The 17,917-nt window shown below is 32.3% G+C and overlaps 1 protein-coding gene across 1 annotated transcript; it reads left to right on the forward strand.

Moving 5' to 3' along the window:
- Nucleotides 1–7,742: 7,742 nt before the first annotated feature.
- On the forward strand, nucleotides 7,743–16,159 carry LOC130630421 (cytochrome P450 3A4-like). The gene is made up of 7 exons (XM_057443908.1): nucleotides 7,743–8,180; nucleotides 8,819–9,018; nucleotides 9,173–9,443; nucleotides 10,716–10,901; nucleotides 11,079–11,187; nucleotides 11,600–11,750; nucleotides 14,721–16,159. The coding sequence occupies exons 1-7, from the start codon at nucleotides 7,836–7,838 to the stop codon at nucleotides 14,950–14,952; spliced, it is 1,494 nt and encodes a 497-aa protein (XP_057299891.1). The 5' UTR covers nucleotides 7,743–7,835; the 3' UTR covers nucleotides 14,953–16,159.
- The last annotated feature ends 1,758 nt before the right edge of the window (nucleotides 16,160–17,917 follow it).

Here is a 17,917-nt window from a genome sequence, read left to right on the forward strand (position 1 = left end):
ATTGCATAACGTATCAAAGCATTGCAAACACATATTTTCCACGAAAATTTTACCTAAAAAGAGTCTTTTTTATTTAAAATTATTATGGTCCTAAAAATCAAATATAAACATATTGGACCTTAACAATAAATAAAAATAATCAAATGTAATTAACTCCCTGATATGGCAAAAAAACAAAGAATTTTTAACAATTAGGCACATTTTTTAGTAAAAGTTTGTCAACACAGTAATTTTTCAGAAGTAGTAGTACAAATTTAACTTTTTCTTAACCCTTTTGAAGGGTTTTTTGCCTTTTTAAAAAGATATGCAACACTAGCCACATAACTTCACACTGCTCACAAATCAAAATGACTTAGTGTAACTCTCATAGTTTTAATTTTGATGAAAAAATGTATGCCTAAATTAGACCCAATTGGCACCATCTTCTAGCTCCTTATGATGTGATGCACACAGTCGCTTGCCAACGGCTTCCAGAATTTTGAAACACTAAAGCAAATCCGCTGAAATTGATTTATTATGTGCAAAAACGGTATGAAAAGGGTATCTGGATAAACAATCGCATGCCCAGTCTTTTTTTTCACTCTGAAGCAGTCGCATTGGAATCCTACTCGCTCAGTGCAGCAAAAAACAAATTGATTTAAACAATTTGACCTCTGATTCAACACGTACACGTAACAAAGCAAGCAGCTAGCTGCAACAGCATTTTCAACAATACTTGAGATTTGCAGTATTTTAGCTATGCTAGTAACAGTTACATTTATAAACCTGGTCTTTAAAACAATAAAATTCAAGAAACTTAAACTGCAAACTGACTCAACCAATTTTGAGGTAATAACGGATAAAAATAACAAACTCTTCGCAACAAATTAACACTTGTTGGGCAGACATGATTTTCCATCTGTTGTGTAATACATTTCTAAATAATTTTTCAAAATGACAGTATAATAGAATATATTTTCACCTTTAAACATTTTGGTTCTAAATTACAACCTTGAACTTTCGAATGCAATCTGAAGCTACGTTCACATTTAATGCTTAAATGTTGTAATTACTCAGACCTTACATTCTTTAAGTAAAAAGCTTTTATGAAGTGTTTTCAAATGAAACTTGTTGGTTTCTTTAGTTTAACCCTATTTGGTATGGGCATTTTTACCCTTGTAAGTATGGGGGGAGGGGTGGACATAAAGGGCCTGCGGGCTGTAACTTTTGTTCAATTTAGTTTTAAGTGACGAAACTTGACACAAAGAAGCATCAATATGTGGTGACTTAATTTAGTGACAAAATATTTAGGTTGACATGTCAGCACACGAATTGATGACGTCATAATGAGACAATGGTTGAAGAAAATATGTCTTTTTTGGAAATTCTTGTTTTTGTATCTTTTTTAAAACTATTTACAGTGCTAGTCATTAAAAAAGTGATATGAGCATGTAAGATATTATTAGGAACATTAACAGGACAACATCGGATTTCCTTAAGGAGAAAATGGAAATGGATCAGAATTCAGATCTTCAAGTATTTTTTTTGAAAAACCTATATTTGAGAACCTTAGTGTAAGTAGCTGTCATGGAATAAAACTTGGTATATCTATTAGCACTTATGTCAGTAGGTACTCCATAAAGACAATTTGGATTGACATAGGAGAAAAGGACTTATGAAGTCATCATATGACAATAGAAATAGAGAAATTGTAGGAAATTACAAATATGCTGGTCAGTAAATTACCAATATTCTGGTCTGAAAATTACACAGCATGCATGTCAACATTGTATGATGACTTTTGTCACTGTCACATACATAATCCCAAATTCATACAATTGGTTAGTTTAGAAAGCATTTATTTTTAGCACTACAGTAAAAAAGTTGATTAGACTTGGAAAATGCCCCGGGCACTTTATGCCACCCCCCCCCCCCCCCCCATACCAAATAGGGTTAAGCGCTGCAATGAGTTCGATTGAGGGAGTGAACATGAATTCTATATTTGTAGACGATTACAGGGCAAGGAAAAGTAGCGTCATGTTAAAATTGAATTACATCCACACTTTAATATAAACAGATATACCTATGATAAACAGACTTTTTGAAATCATTAGTCTTTTCACTTTTAGGTTACAATGTCCAATAGCTGTTTTACTTTTATTATTTCAGAAATGTATTACGAAACTTTACCTTAATTACAAGCAGTTAGCTAAGTTGTTACCCGCAGTTCAATATTGGCTGCTAGGAGTTTGTAATAAATTTTGTTTGAATAAAAAGCATCTAGTTGCTTTGAATAAATCAATACCCCCGGATAATAAACCATATTATAATAAAATCTATTTGCAAGCGTGGGTTGGTACGTGCCCTTCCCAAGTGATTTGTGAGAGTAACTATGTCATTTGAATTTACATGGCAAACGCCTTCATATTATGAACACAAAAAGCTCCACACAAAAAAAGAGCAAATGTTGAAAATCAACCGCGATTTTCGATCTAAGCTTTGGAAACCGCGATCAACAATGCATCATATATTCCAATTTCTTTTTTATTTTTAATGAAAGTTGGAAATGCAATATACACACAACGGGGCGCTGTTTTCATTGGAATATGTCTATAAGATAACCTGCTTTCAAAAGAGAAAATAAGCTATTTAATTATAATAATAATGTATTTCATTGGGAAATCTACATAGCTTTTAAAAAGGCATGACAGTATGAACAAACATTTAGCTTTACAAGTTGAAGTATGTACGAACGTTGTAGATAAATTTTGTCAAGGTCAAATAACATTAGAGCATTTCGCAATTTGCAATTCGCAATTCGTGTTTTTGTTTTTGTTTTTATTGCTGACATATTAAAGTTAGGGTGCAGAACAAGATAGACCACAAAGGAAACTTAAGTATCTCTTTATGGCATAGTTATTTCACTATAGGTAAACTCTAGGTGTAAGCAAATTAATTCTACATTTACAGCAAGAATATTAAATGAATTTTTCTGATGTTTGTTGATTCTTGCCACCCTGTTTACTTATCTAACTCAAATAAACAGACAAAACATTTTGTTTTTTAAGTAATTGTTTATATTTCATGTTAATGTAAACATACATTCTTTATAAGCTGCTTAATGTGTACAAGCAAATCTAGTCGAAAATCCGTGGAATTCAAGCAAAGTCGATTAAAATATATCGCATTTGTTATTTGTAGCTAGACGATTTCTTGTGGTGTTTTGCATGACTTAGTGTTGGCCGACAGACAGACAACCAACGGCTATAATCAAAGACTAGTCGGTGGCCCGTAGATAAATCCACAGGTTCACCCCTTTATAATGTACTGCATCTTCTGTGTCTCGTTACTTGAGGTACCATTTTGCGCAGAGACAAACAGCATACGGCTATTATTACTGAAGATATTTTGAATGACAGGTTAAGCACTTAAATGCAGGTAAACCGTGCCATACATCCAGATGGAACACTTCAGTACATATATATAGCATGTTGCATATATAGTGGAGTGCCAATCGCAATACAGCGTTTCGCGTGTAATGTATATTTGAAAACATAACTTTCCCTCTATTTTAGCTGAAATAAAAACACAGGCTGCAACAACTCTTTTTCTTAATATGGTCATAAACTTTTTAAACTTGCTTGCGTATTAAAGTACCCCAAGAGAATTAATTTCCGCAAAAAATTCTTTGACAATAAAGTTTATGTTGGCAAGTTTTAATATCTGGCTAGAATTGAAGTTCGTGAATATCGCGAAAGAAAGAATTTGATTGTGTTTTGTTTTAGGATTTTTATCTCTTTTTAAGAGCTTTTATGTAGAGGGGCATAAAATAAAGACTGCTGAAGTTGAAAATCATACTATATCATATGCACTTCTGGGTAATTTTCAAAAAGGAAAATAAATCCAAATTTCGCGAGATATTAATTTTTGCGAATTTCGGGAATATCCAGTTTCCCAATAATTTTTTCGCGAAATTGACTAAAAATGTTTTTTTAAATCCGTATTTGTTAAACAAAATACTTTACAAAATACTAATTTATTTATTTATTTATTTATTTATTTATTTATTTATTTATTTATTTATTTATTTATTTATTTATTTATTTATTTATTTATTTATTTATTTATTTATTTATTTATTTATTTATTTATTTATTTATTTATTTATTTATTTATTTATTTATTTATTTATTTATTTATTTATTTATTTATTTATTTATTTATTTATTTATTTATTTATTTATTTATTTATTTATTTATTTATTTATTTATTTATCCTTGTTTACAGTTTAATCTTTACAATGAAATTGTCTGTAATACAAATTGTGAAATATGTTGGAGATTTTTAAAGTACATATTTATTATTGTTATTGTTGGTTGTTATGCGTAAAATTACATAACAACATAATTTGACGCATATTCAATGATGCCCTTAAATCACGTGAAACACGAAACGACAAATATAGACTAAACGAGACACATACAAATTAAACGTGATGAAATATATTTTATAGCTTATTAGGTTGGTAAATAAAAACCGGAGGTTTTATGTTATCTATATGACACAACTTTCATGACACTTGAAATAACTTACCTTAATTGTTAGTTTCGTTCAATTATGTGAAATTGTTTATCAAATTCTCCTGCTTTCAGTCCTGTCTTTAAGAAGTTTAATACAACAAGAAAAGAGAAGAAAAGAGTAGGAAAGTGAGGCACGGCAGTAGCCGAGTTGATTTTTAAATTTACAAGTACGTTGGACGGACAAAACACCACCGATTCATTTGAAAAAATGACCCGGTACTGTTATTTTTACTCTTTAATGTGTGACGTTTCCTTTAACAAAGTCAATTTCTTGTACTTATTTATATTTGAGTAGTAGTGCACCCAATATGAAATATAATTAGAAAACCTAAGCATGCTAACTTAACGATTGAGGTGGGATATATAAAAGTCGAAAGAAATACATATATATGCCTTGAAAGACAGGTTGTTGTAAACAGTACTGAAACGAGTGCTGAGAAAAAATCATGCGGACTACTGTTTAATATATCAGAGTCGACAAAAATACACATGTTGTAAACAGTGCTGAAACTAAGTTCTGAGGAAGAATCATGCGGACTACTGAGATACGAACAAACAAAAGCTACATGCCAGTAAGAGTTGAAAACATATAATGCATTTTAGCAAAGCATTTTTCCCTGTCGCAAGATTTTAACATGCAAGTACCAGCATAAATAGATACTGATAAAAGCGAAGTCTATGTTGAATTAAATGTTGAACTGTTATTGCAAACTAAATTAAATTGCAAATTAAAATATCATTACTAATTCCGGGGGTAACAACTTCCCTTCCAACACTTGATTTAAAGTAATAACATACACAAACGTCCCCCCGGTAATAGACAGAATTCTATTGTTTAATCATATCAGTTTACATAATTACATAGGTTTTTGTTTAAAGACAAACAATACTTGACCTAGTTGGGACAAACATGAAGTGAAAAAAGAGCTGATTTGTTTTAAAAATTGTCTTCTTAAATATTTCAACATTGGATACGCGTCAATGATTTTAAAGTCACTATATTATGTTTAAAAACTTAGCTTATGGAATTGTCTTTATAAGCATGGCTATTACATTGTATTAATTTATTTTATTACTATTTACATGGGTACATAGCCTATAGATGTGTTTTAGTGTATATTTTCAAGCTGAATTTAATGTCGCTTGATATAGTGAATGTGCTATGCACTTATAGTCTTTGATAATTAGCTATTTGTTTTAGTAAGTCTCGTGTTTAAGCAGCCAAATGTTTTAAATTTGACGTATTGCATATTAAAAAAAATTTTGTAAATTTTTAAAAATTAGATAATAAGATGTCAATTTCTTTTTAATCCTCATGGGAATAACTATAACACATTTATGTGTGAGAAGTTGGTCCAAGTATTTACGTGTATCGGAAATAGACCACTGAGAATATGACCTTTACAACTACCTCTTTAACTTTAATTAGTGTTTATGAACGTAATTATGGAAGTCAGGCTTTTGTCAGTCTATTAAATAATCTCGTTTAATTTAGTAATAACGAGAATACCAAACTTTATGACAATTTGAGATAAGGTATTGTCAAATTACTAATTGTTCGGCCCATTGCCAGGCATCTCCCGTCTTGTACCGACGTGCAAAAAGATCATTCCTCACCAAAAAAGACCATTCCTCTCATAGCTCAACTTTAGCTAACTGATTCGACAAAATTAAATTAATGTGAATTTACTGCAGTAATAACAGACTTCGAAACTATCGTTTTAATTGTACCGTGTTTATATTAGTTACTAGCCGATAAGACCCGTGGAGAAACCCACTTAGGCAGAAGAAAATGGGAAAAAATAGGTTGTTTTAGGTCTTTTGCTGACGTCAGCAGTGCAAGAACAAAAAAATTGCCGAGATTTGTTTATCTGTTTCCTGTAATGTGCAGAGATTAAACGCTGATGAGAAAAACGTATAGTATCGTGTGCTATACGTTTTTTCTCATCAGCGTTTAAAAAGGTTTAAAAAATTTGCTGATGTCAGCAAAGACCCTAATAAAACTACAAAAAAATTTCTTTTGAAATTTGTATACCTGTTGCCTTCATCATATAGATCTTGAAATGATGATCAAAAAAATGTACACCCTCATGTACATTTTACAAACGGTTGCAGAGAAATTAGGGTTTGAAGATTTTTTGATGATCAACCGGCCAATTCCGAAACGGATTTGAGGAATCAGGTTTGGGAAAATTACCCAAACTGGTCCTAGTTGGTCCTTAGTTACCCACGCAGTGAAAAATCATTGACGTCACTACCTCGTTTCTAAGTTATTTGTCCTTAAAGTTTTAGGTGCAGTGTAATGGCTTCACAAATGTTAATATACTTTCATTTGACGTTAATATTATTTTAACATAAAAGTTTATTACGGAGCATTTTTCTAGGCAATGGTTTATAGATTTTATCAAAAAAAATTGTGAAGAATATAATCCACCTTGCAAAAGTCACACACAGATAAATAGACAGAAGCTCCGTATTATTAAAGAGAAGAAAATATTACTTCAACTTTTACTCTAGAAATATAAACATTAAAAACCATTAAATATATCTGTATTCTTTTTATAAAGTTAGCAAAATCCATATGTATTTTCAAAAACATAAAAATTCATGAAGATTTCCGTACAAGTGTTACATTATCAAGTGATAATGTAATACTTCATAATATAACACTATTAAGAAAATCTTTGTGCATTTTTATATTTTTTAAATAGAGTGTTTTTTGAAAATACATCCGTAGTGGAAAATCTTTTTAAAACCAGTCAGTTCCAGATACCTTTAAAGTGCATGCGTCTTTATGCTATAAGGATGCGTAAGTGGAAATAATATAAGTTATATGTGTCTTTAATAATCGTGTTCTGTCTGTCTCTGTGCAAAACGGTACCACAAGTAGCGACACATACGAAATGCGGTAAATAAAGGACAGGCGACCCGTGGATTTATCTACGGGCCACCGACTAGTTTAATACACCATATCAGCGTACACTATATTAACGTGCGCTAATATATGACTAATATGAATAACATATGTACTGACATAGGAACTCTATTCCAGTTGGTTGCAACCTGAATGTGATGCTCTCATGCTGACATGTGCATGCTTAAAGATAAAGCTAGGATTTGGTAATGATCCAACTTATTAGAGTTAGCGACATATTGAGTTTATGTACCCAACCTTATGAATTTGAGATTTTTACATTCTGCCTGCTTTTTTGTCTAGGATAAAAGAAATATTACCACGACATTTAATTTCATTGTTACCATAATTACTTGTAAACATGAATATTTCATCTTCTGCAACAGATGAATTATTGCGAAATGCAATTTACGTTATCATTTTCTCACTGTTGTTGTACTTCGTTTACTGGTATGCATATGGACGACTTCAATTATTCAAGAAACTTGGAATTCCTGGTCCGACTCCAACTCTTTTTTTTGGTAACACCTACGAAATCTTGAGAAATCATCGAGACAGATTTCATTTGTATGTTCATGAAAATTTATCAAAGTATGGAGGGATGTTCGGCATGTTTACGTATGGTGTTCCGACTTACGTTATAACAGATCGTGCGTTGCTCAAAGAAGTTCTTGTGAAGCAGTTTGATAAGTTTAGTGACAGGCAGGTAAATCTTAATTTTATTTTGTTCAATATTCTAATTCCATCATTCTGTGGTAATACCTTAATAAAAACTAAATGGGAAAACTTTCCTTATAACAACAATCTTAAGAGTTAACTCAAATCGATCACTTACAAAAATGCGTTAAAAAATCTACATTTTTGTTAGAGAGTTTGTGTCGTTTGAATTTTCACCATATTCACTCGACCGAAACCAACGCTTCTGTATTGTCAATAATCATTCACTCGGTAAAAAAATATTCAAGTGAGTCCGCCGGTTGTTACTTGCAGGTACCAGGCATGTGTAACAATTTCCGTCTAATAAATTAAAATTAGCTAAACACTGAAATATCAATTCATTAGCTATAATATAATCCAACACGCCTATCTATAATGACTGTGCATATGGTCGTGTATCTAATTATTTTTCTATGTTGTCAAAATTTGTGGAGCTTTGATATATCGGGTCATCTTGAGAATAATAGCTGACGTTATATATTGAAAAGTTAATGTTTTCCCAATAACTATTAAAACAACCAATCGGAACGGGCGAATAATTTCTAGCACGTGACATAACGCTAACCATAGCGTATATTAACATGGTATCTTATGAAAATTCGTACAATAACGCAGATTTTTTTTTAGCATTCTCAAACACGTCCATATCCTTTAAATTTGATGCTGGGTCAGCTCATGGGTGATCATTGGAAATTTGTACGAAGCAAGTTATCGCCATCGTTTACAACTGCAAAACTTCGACTGCTTAACACTTTGTTCAATGAAGCCACTGATACTGCTATTAAAATTATAGAAAAAGAGAGGCATCATTCTGTTGATATGGCTAAGTATGTTCAGAAAACTATTTCTGGAGAGCTCTTTATGTGCTGAAACATTTTTGATTGCAGTGATCAAACATGTTTACGAGGAAGACTGGAAGATAATATTTAAAACTTACAAGTAGGTCGCATTCGGCAATATCATTACTTATTTTATTACTAGGATCTTTCAAGGATTCTCCATGGAGGCAATTGTTTCATCTTCATTTGGAATAAAGACTGAGTCTCATACACCCCTTAACACAAAGATGCTGTCTCTTGTCCAAGAATTCTTCTTGGATGCACCAGCCTGGCATCGTCTGATGAATTTACTCCCTATGGGTAATTTCCTGCAAAGAAATGTGCCTTGTCGATTTTACAGTGTTTTAACAGAACTTTTTGCGCTTACAAAACCTGTGCTTGTTGAACGCAAAAGCACTGAGAATAAACAGCAGGTAAATATGTTTAGAACAAATTAATGAGATCCTGAATGCATCCACTATAAAATTAAATAGGTTATTAATTATATACACCAGTTGGTAGTCTGTACACATTTCTATAGTGCATATTCCAAGCATCGCTCTTTCATCTGTAGCACAAAGTAGCGAGTTAGCATTAACTAGAGGACTTTATTTCTTAGATTCAATGTTGCACTATTTTTTTATTACCTGACTGATACAAAAAAACAGTTAGTATGAAAAATCCGATGATTTGATTGGTTTATGGCTCATTAAAACAGGGCTTTGTATGGAGCCGTGCTAACCGGTTTGAGAAGCCATTATTAAAATGTTTACATAAGAGCATAAAATTAAAAACATTTCCATAGCACACAAAAAATATGGAATCGCTCACCTAAAACTATCTTTTCGTTTTAATTCATATAAACAATGATTCGAATTTGTTTTGTGAACTTAAAAAAGCTTAAAATCGAACGATCTTAAATTCCAAACGTATAAAAATTGAACATGCGCTTTTATTTCGCCTTGGTCGCTTAGGAGTAGCAACTTAAAAAATAGCTTTATTGTTTTTTGTTCACAAAGGAGTGTTTATTTTCAGATAAGATACAGTCAGGTAATAAAACGGATACTGCCGGTTTTGATGTTGCACTGTAAAACACAAATCCCGCAGTTTTTGACCTCGAGCTTTGTATTTCACAGTACAACATCAAAACCGGTCAGTATCCGTTTAATGTAATGTTTACGACAACCTTGCCATTGGGCTCCTAACCTTGCGCCTAGAAAATTATGAATGTCTAGAAATAGACGACACGTATACGGTCAAAAGTATCATTGCGAAGATTGTGGATTAAAGGAAGTACTTTTAACAATCGGTAGTATCGTTGTTGATGAACGGAAGTATTTTAAACTTTTGCAACTAATACAAAATGATTAATAGAAACAATAACTTTGAAACTAATCATCCTTATATATAATACTTTATATAACATATTAATTATATTAAGCATTGACAAAAACAATTAAAGCAGAACTAAATAACCCCCAAAGTGCTTTTTTAACAACGACTTATAGTCTGGATTTGAGCAGGTAGGTTGTCCATAACGTTGCTCATGCTAGCAGATATCCTGTGCGCATTTAAACGTGTCTTTGCCTGTTACTATTATGTTGTTTTAAACTTTTAAGTTGTATTTTTTTTTAAAAAAGTTAAAATTTAGCTTGTTTCTTTCTTACTGTTATTACAGTCATTAAAAAATCGTTTTGTTAACATAGGACTTATTGCAGCTAATGATAGATTCACAAACAGCAAACAACAAGATTGGATTGTCAGACGACGAAATATTTGCTTCGTGTTGTATATTCCTTGCAGCTGGATTTGAAACAAGCAGTTCCACACTTTCAAACTTAATGTTTGAGCTAGCTAAACATCCAGAATATCAGGAAAAGTTGTTTGAGGAGGTAAATTATTATTTTACGCAGAAGCACATACACTAAGCCTAAGCCAAACTGCAAGAACCACATGAATGCATTTAATACATCAATATTTAGTTGTTTCCCATGATTGGAAAGTAAAATTAATTGAAATGATAAGGCAAAGTAGCTAATGCATACTTTCCTTGTGTTTTCCTGTATTAGATAAATACGATTTGGAAAGACAAGTCAGTAGCACCAAGTTATGAAGACGTACAGAAAACGAAATACATGGATGTTTTGATTGATGAATGTTTGCGAATGTATCCTCCAGGTATCACGTCTTTAGAAATGCTTTGCCAAAAAAAAAAAAAGTAAGAAGGGAAGAATGTTCTGTGTGAATGTTTGACGATGAGCCTTCTTTTCTCGTTTCTTTATGGTTTTGGTCGTACCTATTGTTTTTCCTTATGTCTCTATGTTCAATAGGCTTAGAATATCGCAAACCAAAAAAGCCCACCGTAAGTATATAAGTATAAATAATAAGTTAGCTGTGTATTAGGTCAATGTTATTTTGCAGTACTTTTCCAAACTGATCTTAAATTTTATATAACGAACAACATTGGTAACGTCAAAACTACTTTTTATTTCTATTTCAAATTAAGATTTAATTTTATATCTAAGAACTCGAACGCTTTTATTTGTTTAGTGCTTGAAAATAAAAGAGGAAATCATTTTGATTCTTCTAGGATCATTGATAGCACGTGCATGTAAAGAGGATTGCACAATAAATGGTGTGAAGTTCTTCGCAGGAAGTAATGTTATGGTGCCCATCTATACCTTGCATCGCGACCCCGCTGTCTGGGAGAAACCAAATGAATTTTATCCAGACCATTTCAGGTATTTAAATTTTAACCTCATTCAGTGTTCATGTACGTTTTAATTATTTAAAGGTTAAATCATTAAATTATACTTTTACGTAAAGCAGTTTTCTGTTTGATAAAATTGTTTTACTGTTGTGTAAGGAAATTTTCTATATCCCCCCAGGGGCGGATCCAGACTTTTTCAAGACTTAGTCAAGACTGAGTCTTGAATTTAGCAGCTGGGGGCTAAATTTTAAGCTTTGCGGGTACAAAAATCGCCGAAAAATTGTCTTCCGATTTATCTAGTTATTAATAAAATTGACCAAAAGAAACGCTAAGCTATAAGAAAATCTGCTAAGAACATCTTTTATAAGAATCAAATCTCCGTCTTACACGTCTTATTTTAGATAGATAAAAGCACTAAAAATAACAGGGATTAACTACAATAAAGTGAGACAATTGTGAATATATTTCATTATTTATAAACTCCTGCTGTTTCTGCCAATATCAGGCTTCATCAGCATGACTAGGTGAATCAAATGATCACACCAGCCATGGACAGCAAAATAAAACACAATAATAACAAAAACAATAAGAATATGGAAAGATCAGGATAATGAAGATGAAATATACGTACATGTGATATGATACAAACACACCTCAACCCATGTATTTGTTCAGATATATTTGTTTATTCATAGGGCTAAACTCAAGTTTCGTTTGAACTTTAAAAGAAGAATTAAGAAGGGCTTTTTACTGCTTTTTGCATGCTGAAATAGGAAAATGCAACTTTCAGTTAAGAAAGTTGCAACCTGGAAAAAGGGGAACGTAATGATTTGGCTTGAAGTCTACACCAGACTTAACAATATCTTCATAACAAAATAAAATTTTTAACTGATCTTCATCAGGTAAAATAGATGGGTGTGGCAATATACACTGTGTAAAGAAAGTTGTAACAAACTGTAACAAACCGAATTGTGGGTAAAATGTGTTAATTTTTCTCTTTATTACTGTTGACAAGGCAAGTATTGATAGAAAAGGAAACCATGTCTCGTGGGTACAGTTGTTGATTGCTTCTGCTTTAACTGCCTCCTCAGGAGAAAGAGTCATATCACAAACAATATGGGAAAGGGAAAATCTGAATAAACTTTTCTCAGATATAAAAATATTTGCCTTTTGGTTTTTAAAAGCAAATTGAAAACAAGGATGATTGGAATAAAAGGAAGGATGCAAGAAAAGTTCTATGGATGTCAAGATTCTCAAAACATCAACAAGAGAATTATCACCTATGCCTATACCAACGATGCTGAGCTGTATAGACAGTCTCCTGATGGATTGGATCTAAAAATAATATATTTTACCATGACCTTTTACTCAACAAACTTTGTTTCTTAATAGTCATTCGAAGAGTTGTTTATTTTCATCACCAACCTTACTTATCCAGATGTCAAGTTCTTGCTTCTAATAACAACACAAATATTAATTGAGAAAGAATTCCTCCGCAATGCTGAAAATTCTGTTCAAAGCTCATATTACAAAAACAATACACCTTTATGATAATTCAATTGTACATGCGTTCCTATGGCTCTTCATCGTTTTACAATATCGGAAAAAAGTTTTCTCCAGTTTTTTAACTTTCGTCGTATCAATTTCTTTCAAATTTTCAGGAAACGTTAATAATAATAAGATACAACTTATGTGTACTTTTCATTAAAAACAAAACGTGGCAAGAAAAGTTATCACGAAAAAACGTGTTTTCTCCTTAATAAACTCTTATAAAAGTGTAATGTTTACCTCCTCTGATTGCAAAATAAGCTGCGATGGAGTGTTATTTTTTCCGAACTATAGTAAAGGTGTATTAGCCCTAGCTATTAGCTAATTAAATCTTTTTGTATTTGGTTTTAATAGTCTTTTGTATAAAGCTCTCCCCAACTAGCTTTTCGTAGCAGATATACTGAAAACCTTTAAATAAATGCAAGGTGTGTTGGAGAGTAAAAAACATACTTCTCACCTTAAAGCAATAATTCCTTTATCTTCACACCTCGCCTCTCAGATGGATGGTATATATCTGGACCTGAATTCCGATGAAGACTTTTACCAACCAAGGGATAAATATCCCCAGACAACAAAAATGCTCGAGAATAAACACGTTCTAAAAGTTCTTTTTGCATTTTACGAACAGATTCAAAATTATCACACTTTAAATCAGTAAGCACCCGCGCCAACATATCTGCTGCAGCCATAATCAATAATAGTACGGAAAGAATCCAAGCCAAAAGGCGTGAGTCTTTGACTAATCCTGACGGATGGGAGTTAAAACTATAGCCTAACAGGTTATCAGTAACCACACAGTACGGAACCTAAATTTCCTTCGCCGGCTGCGGGCCACATATTGTTGGACTACGCATAGAGTGTGAAAATTACGTCACGATTTTGACGTCACAGGCCCCTTAGGTGAGATGGGGAGGGTTGCGGGCCATAGCTATTTGATTTTTGACTGACTGAGTGACTGATTAGTCAAAATGAATCAGTCAAAATCTGTAAGCTATAATTTGCAACCCTCTCAGTCTATATGGTAGCGACGTCACAACTTTGACGTCAACATCGCTATAGGCGAATTGGAGAGGGCTGTGAACCATGGCTTTTCGCCGTAAAAAAATTACAATTTTTAACGCCCTCCGTTTGCAACGCCTGGATCGTCGACATCTTCGCTTGGCTAACATTTTTCGTCAAATTTACACTTAGTCACGCGACTTATCTGACTAACCCTGGATCCGCACCTGATCCCCTTATTCTATTTCCAATCCATGTAACTTTTGCCTGTGGCAAAATAATACCAATGCGTTAAAATGTCCTCTAAGTTTGCAAAAAATAAGTTTTCATTGACTCTCAATCATAAACAACAACTGGTACTTCTTCATAATTGGAAAAAAATGAAGAAGCAGGGGAATAGCTAAAACCAAAAATTCTGAAATATATTGTTGCTATATGTTGCAATTTATTTTAGCGATGAAGCAAAGAAAACTCGACGCGATACCGATTACATGCCTTTTGGTTATGGTCCGAGGAATTGCATTGGTATGAGATTTGCCGTTATGGAGATAAAAATCATTTTGACAAGATTGATTGGAAAGTATAAGTTTTCAATGGCAAATGACACACCAGATGAGTTAAAACTAACAATGGTTATTACAAATATAGCACGACATCCTATACCATTAAAAGTGGAGGAACGTTAACATCTGCCCCTGTTTACGACGATGGAGTTTTTATGTGAAACCAAATTAATGTTTTGCCTTTGCTCATGTTAGAATTTCTGAAAACGTTTATATAAGCATTTTTAAATTTCATCTCGAACTAGGAGAAGCTGATTTCTTAAAATATCGAGATGAAGTTATATAAAATAATGTTTTTTGATAATACACGGTTTGTTTAAGAAATCTCAAAATTTTAACCGCCTAGTCATCTTTCTTTTTTCTCTATAACTTTAAATAATAGACTTATTGTTTTTAACTTAAAATCTCCTGGTAGGCAGATATTCTTATAAAAAGTGTATATTGTTCAGACTTTCTCTATGCAAAATGCAAAAGATAGAGAAAGTTTTACGAGAAAATTGAAGGAAAACTTATCCGACTTTGGATAATTTACTCTTCTTTTATAGTGTTAAATGTCATATGAAAAGGGGTACCTGTGTTTCCTAGGGGAAATTTATGATGGTAATTCGGTTACTAATTTTTAATAAAATAATTTTTAATAACTTTAAGGAGTGTTCATATAAGGTAAAGTTGACCGGTTGACCAGGCTGAATTTTTTTTTACGTTCATATGAGGCAGGCGGCTGACCTGGTTAAGCGGGCAGAACAAAGTCACGAAAGTTTGTTCAAAACAACGATAAATAACAAAATAATAAAATTTAATGATAATGTTATTCATCTGGAGTCTTTTTATATATTTATGGTTCTTCGTGTATATAATATAATATATAAGGTTATATAAATTGGCAATAGAGCTAAACATTCGATAATTTGTTCGTACACAAAAGTTATAGTTTTAGGCCTGCCTGTTATGTCTGTAATATTCTTTTAATAATTGTAGATGGTTTAATATTCTCTATAATGAAACATTTTGTTCTTGTCATGAGTTAGTTCAAAAGAATATGTGCACATAAGGGCAGCCATTTCAAACCTTCCATATCTTCTAACATCCTAACGTAACAAGGAAAAGAGCAGAAAATTTAAAGAAATCAAGTGTCGAAGAGTGTTGAAATTGAGTTACATTCTAAAATTCTTGCTTTCAGAAAGGAGACTTTTTTGTGGCAGCCAGAAAAAACGTTTTGGGCAAGAGAAATTTCTTTTTATATTTATAAATCCTAAAATTTACCAAGATGACTACTATAATAACAAATAAATAACTATATTTCACAACTAAGTATCTATATATCTTCCTAGCAACATTTTTACAGAATTCTCATGGCTGCATAAGGTAAAAAAATAACTAGGTTTTAGATGTATTTACTAGAAAACACCAAAAGTAAGATCTTTGACTTGAGTTAACTAAGAATATGTTACGTACTATAGTAGTAACAGCATTTTAAAACCTTCGCTTAAACTTCTTTGAACTTAAGAAATATCTGCCATGACTAACAGCAACGTATTTTTCATCTTTTGTGTCCCTCTGCCACAACATACTGCCAACTTCGAACGATAAAGTTTGTTATAATGAGATGGCGCCAATTTTGAATAAATAAACAGACCGGAAACAATCAACAACAAAAACAACGCGCAACAAATATGGTGGTTTTATTTTTACTCTCAAATCTTTACTTGGAAATTTGTTCAGTAAGTTCCGCAGTATAAAATATATAAAAAAGGTTCGTTTTTTCTTTGTGTAATGATTTTGTGTTAATTGAACGCTCACAATAAAGAGAAATATATTACATTGTTTTTTAATTTAGCCACTCGCATAGCAAACGTGTAAAAATACTCAATTATGAATAATACAGCACTCACAAAGATGTACACAAAATTGATTTATAGAGAGAGCTTCTTTTTGGAGCAGACAACCAAATCAGTCGGTCTGGTCTTTAAAATCAACACTTATCATGAACTTATATTCAGCAGCCGTGCTGTAGGGTAGTCCGTCTCTCCTTTTTGTTTCTTCGAAACGCAGATAATAATCGTATAGTCCTATTCTGTTTGCTTAAAATTATTGGGCACATCTTTATTTGGGATTCTTGAATACCAAATTAAAAAACGTTATGCTTGTAGGCAAACATGAATGCACAAAGGGGCTAAGGGGTAAATAGAAATCCCGTGGATTTTTCCGGGGTTTGACAAGTAGTCTAACAGTAGCCGTTTTGTTTTCTGTGCGATACCATAGTTGCGCCCGGAAGCATATAAACAAGAAATGTAAACTTTGAAAAAGTACGGATACATCAAAAAATACAAGTAAGAAAAGACAAAAAACAAGTTTTAAAAAGGTAAAATATTTATCAGATAAGCTTATTGTACACCTAAGTATATCATCAGACTACAAACAACTAAAATCAAATTTACATATGCACAGATATAAAGGTTTTGACAAAAGCTCAAGGGATCTCATGTTAACCAGTTCTAGATAAAACATAATGTCTGGCTGATAATTGGTTAAAGGTGTGAACTTTTCAATAAATGCAAGATCAAAGGAGCTATCGCTCCATAACCATTTTAACGTATGAACAAGCAGACAGGAAAAATCCACAGGAATTCGCCGTTGTACATATTTTTCACATCGGTATTTCGTGCAGTCGCTATGGAATCACTCTGCAGCTTCAGTTACGAGATTCTTAGGTCAATTTTACTAATATCACGTGACTCTTTCTCGGATACATAGCGCCTCAAACGTAATTTGTGTTAATCTAATTCTAAGCTTGATGGCCCTGGTCGGAACTAACGGAAGAGCGTTTTTCAAGAAAACGAAAAAAGGGTATGTATATCGGTATTATGTTTCGTGTGATGAATCCATTCTTAGCCTCACTCACACCTCACACCTAAAGCCAGCTAGCATAAACTGCTGACTGCTAGCATAAAATTAACTACTTAGCTGGGATAAAACTACCAATATAGCTAGCATAAAATTAGCTATTTTTAGCTTAAATTTCAGATTATACATATTAAAAAGTGTATAGTTATTTAACCAATAAAAAATTCGTTATCTGATTTCATGG

This window comes from Hydractinia symbiolongicarpus, chromosome 2 (assembly GCF_029227915.1).
Source record: "Hydractinia symbiolongicarpus strain clone_291-10 chromosome 2, HSymV2.1, whole genome shotgun sequence".
Classification (NCBI taxonomy): Eukaryota; Metazoa; Cnidaria; class Hydrozoa; order Anthoathecata; family Hydractiniidae; genus Hydractinia; species Hydractinia symbiolongicarpus.

Coding starts and splice junctions, on each gene's coding strand:
- LOC130630421 (XM_057443908.1), top strand. CDS start 7,836: ATGAATATTTCATCTTCTGCAACAGATGAATTATTGCGAAATGCAATT. Junction 10,902..11,078: donor AGGAAAAGTTGTTTGAGGAG/GTAAATTATTAT, acceptor TTCCTGTATTAG/ATAAATACGATTTGGAAAGA. Junction 11,751..14,720: donor TTTTATCCAGACCATTTCAG/GTATTTAAATTT, acceptor AATTTATTTTAG/CGATGAAGCAAAGAAAACTC.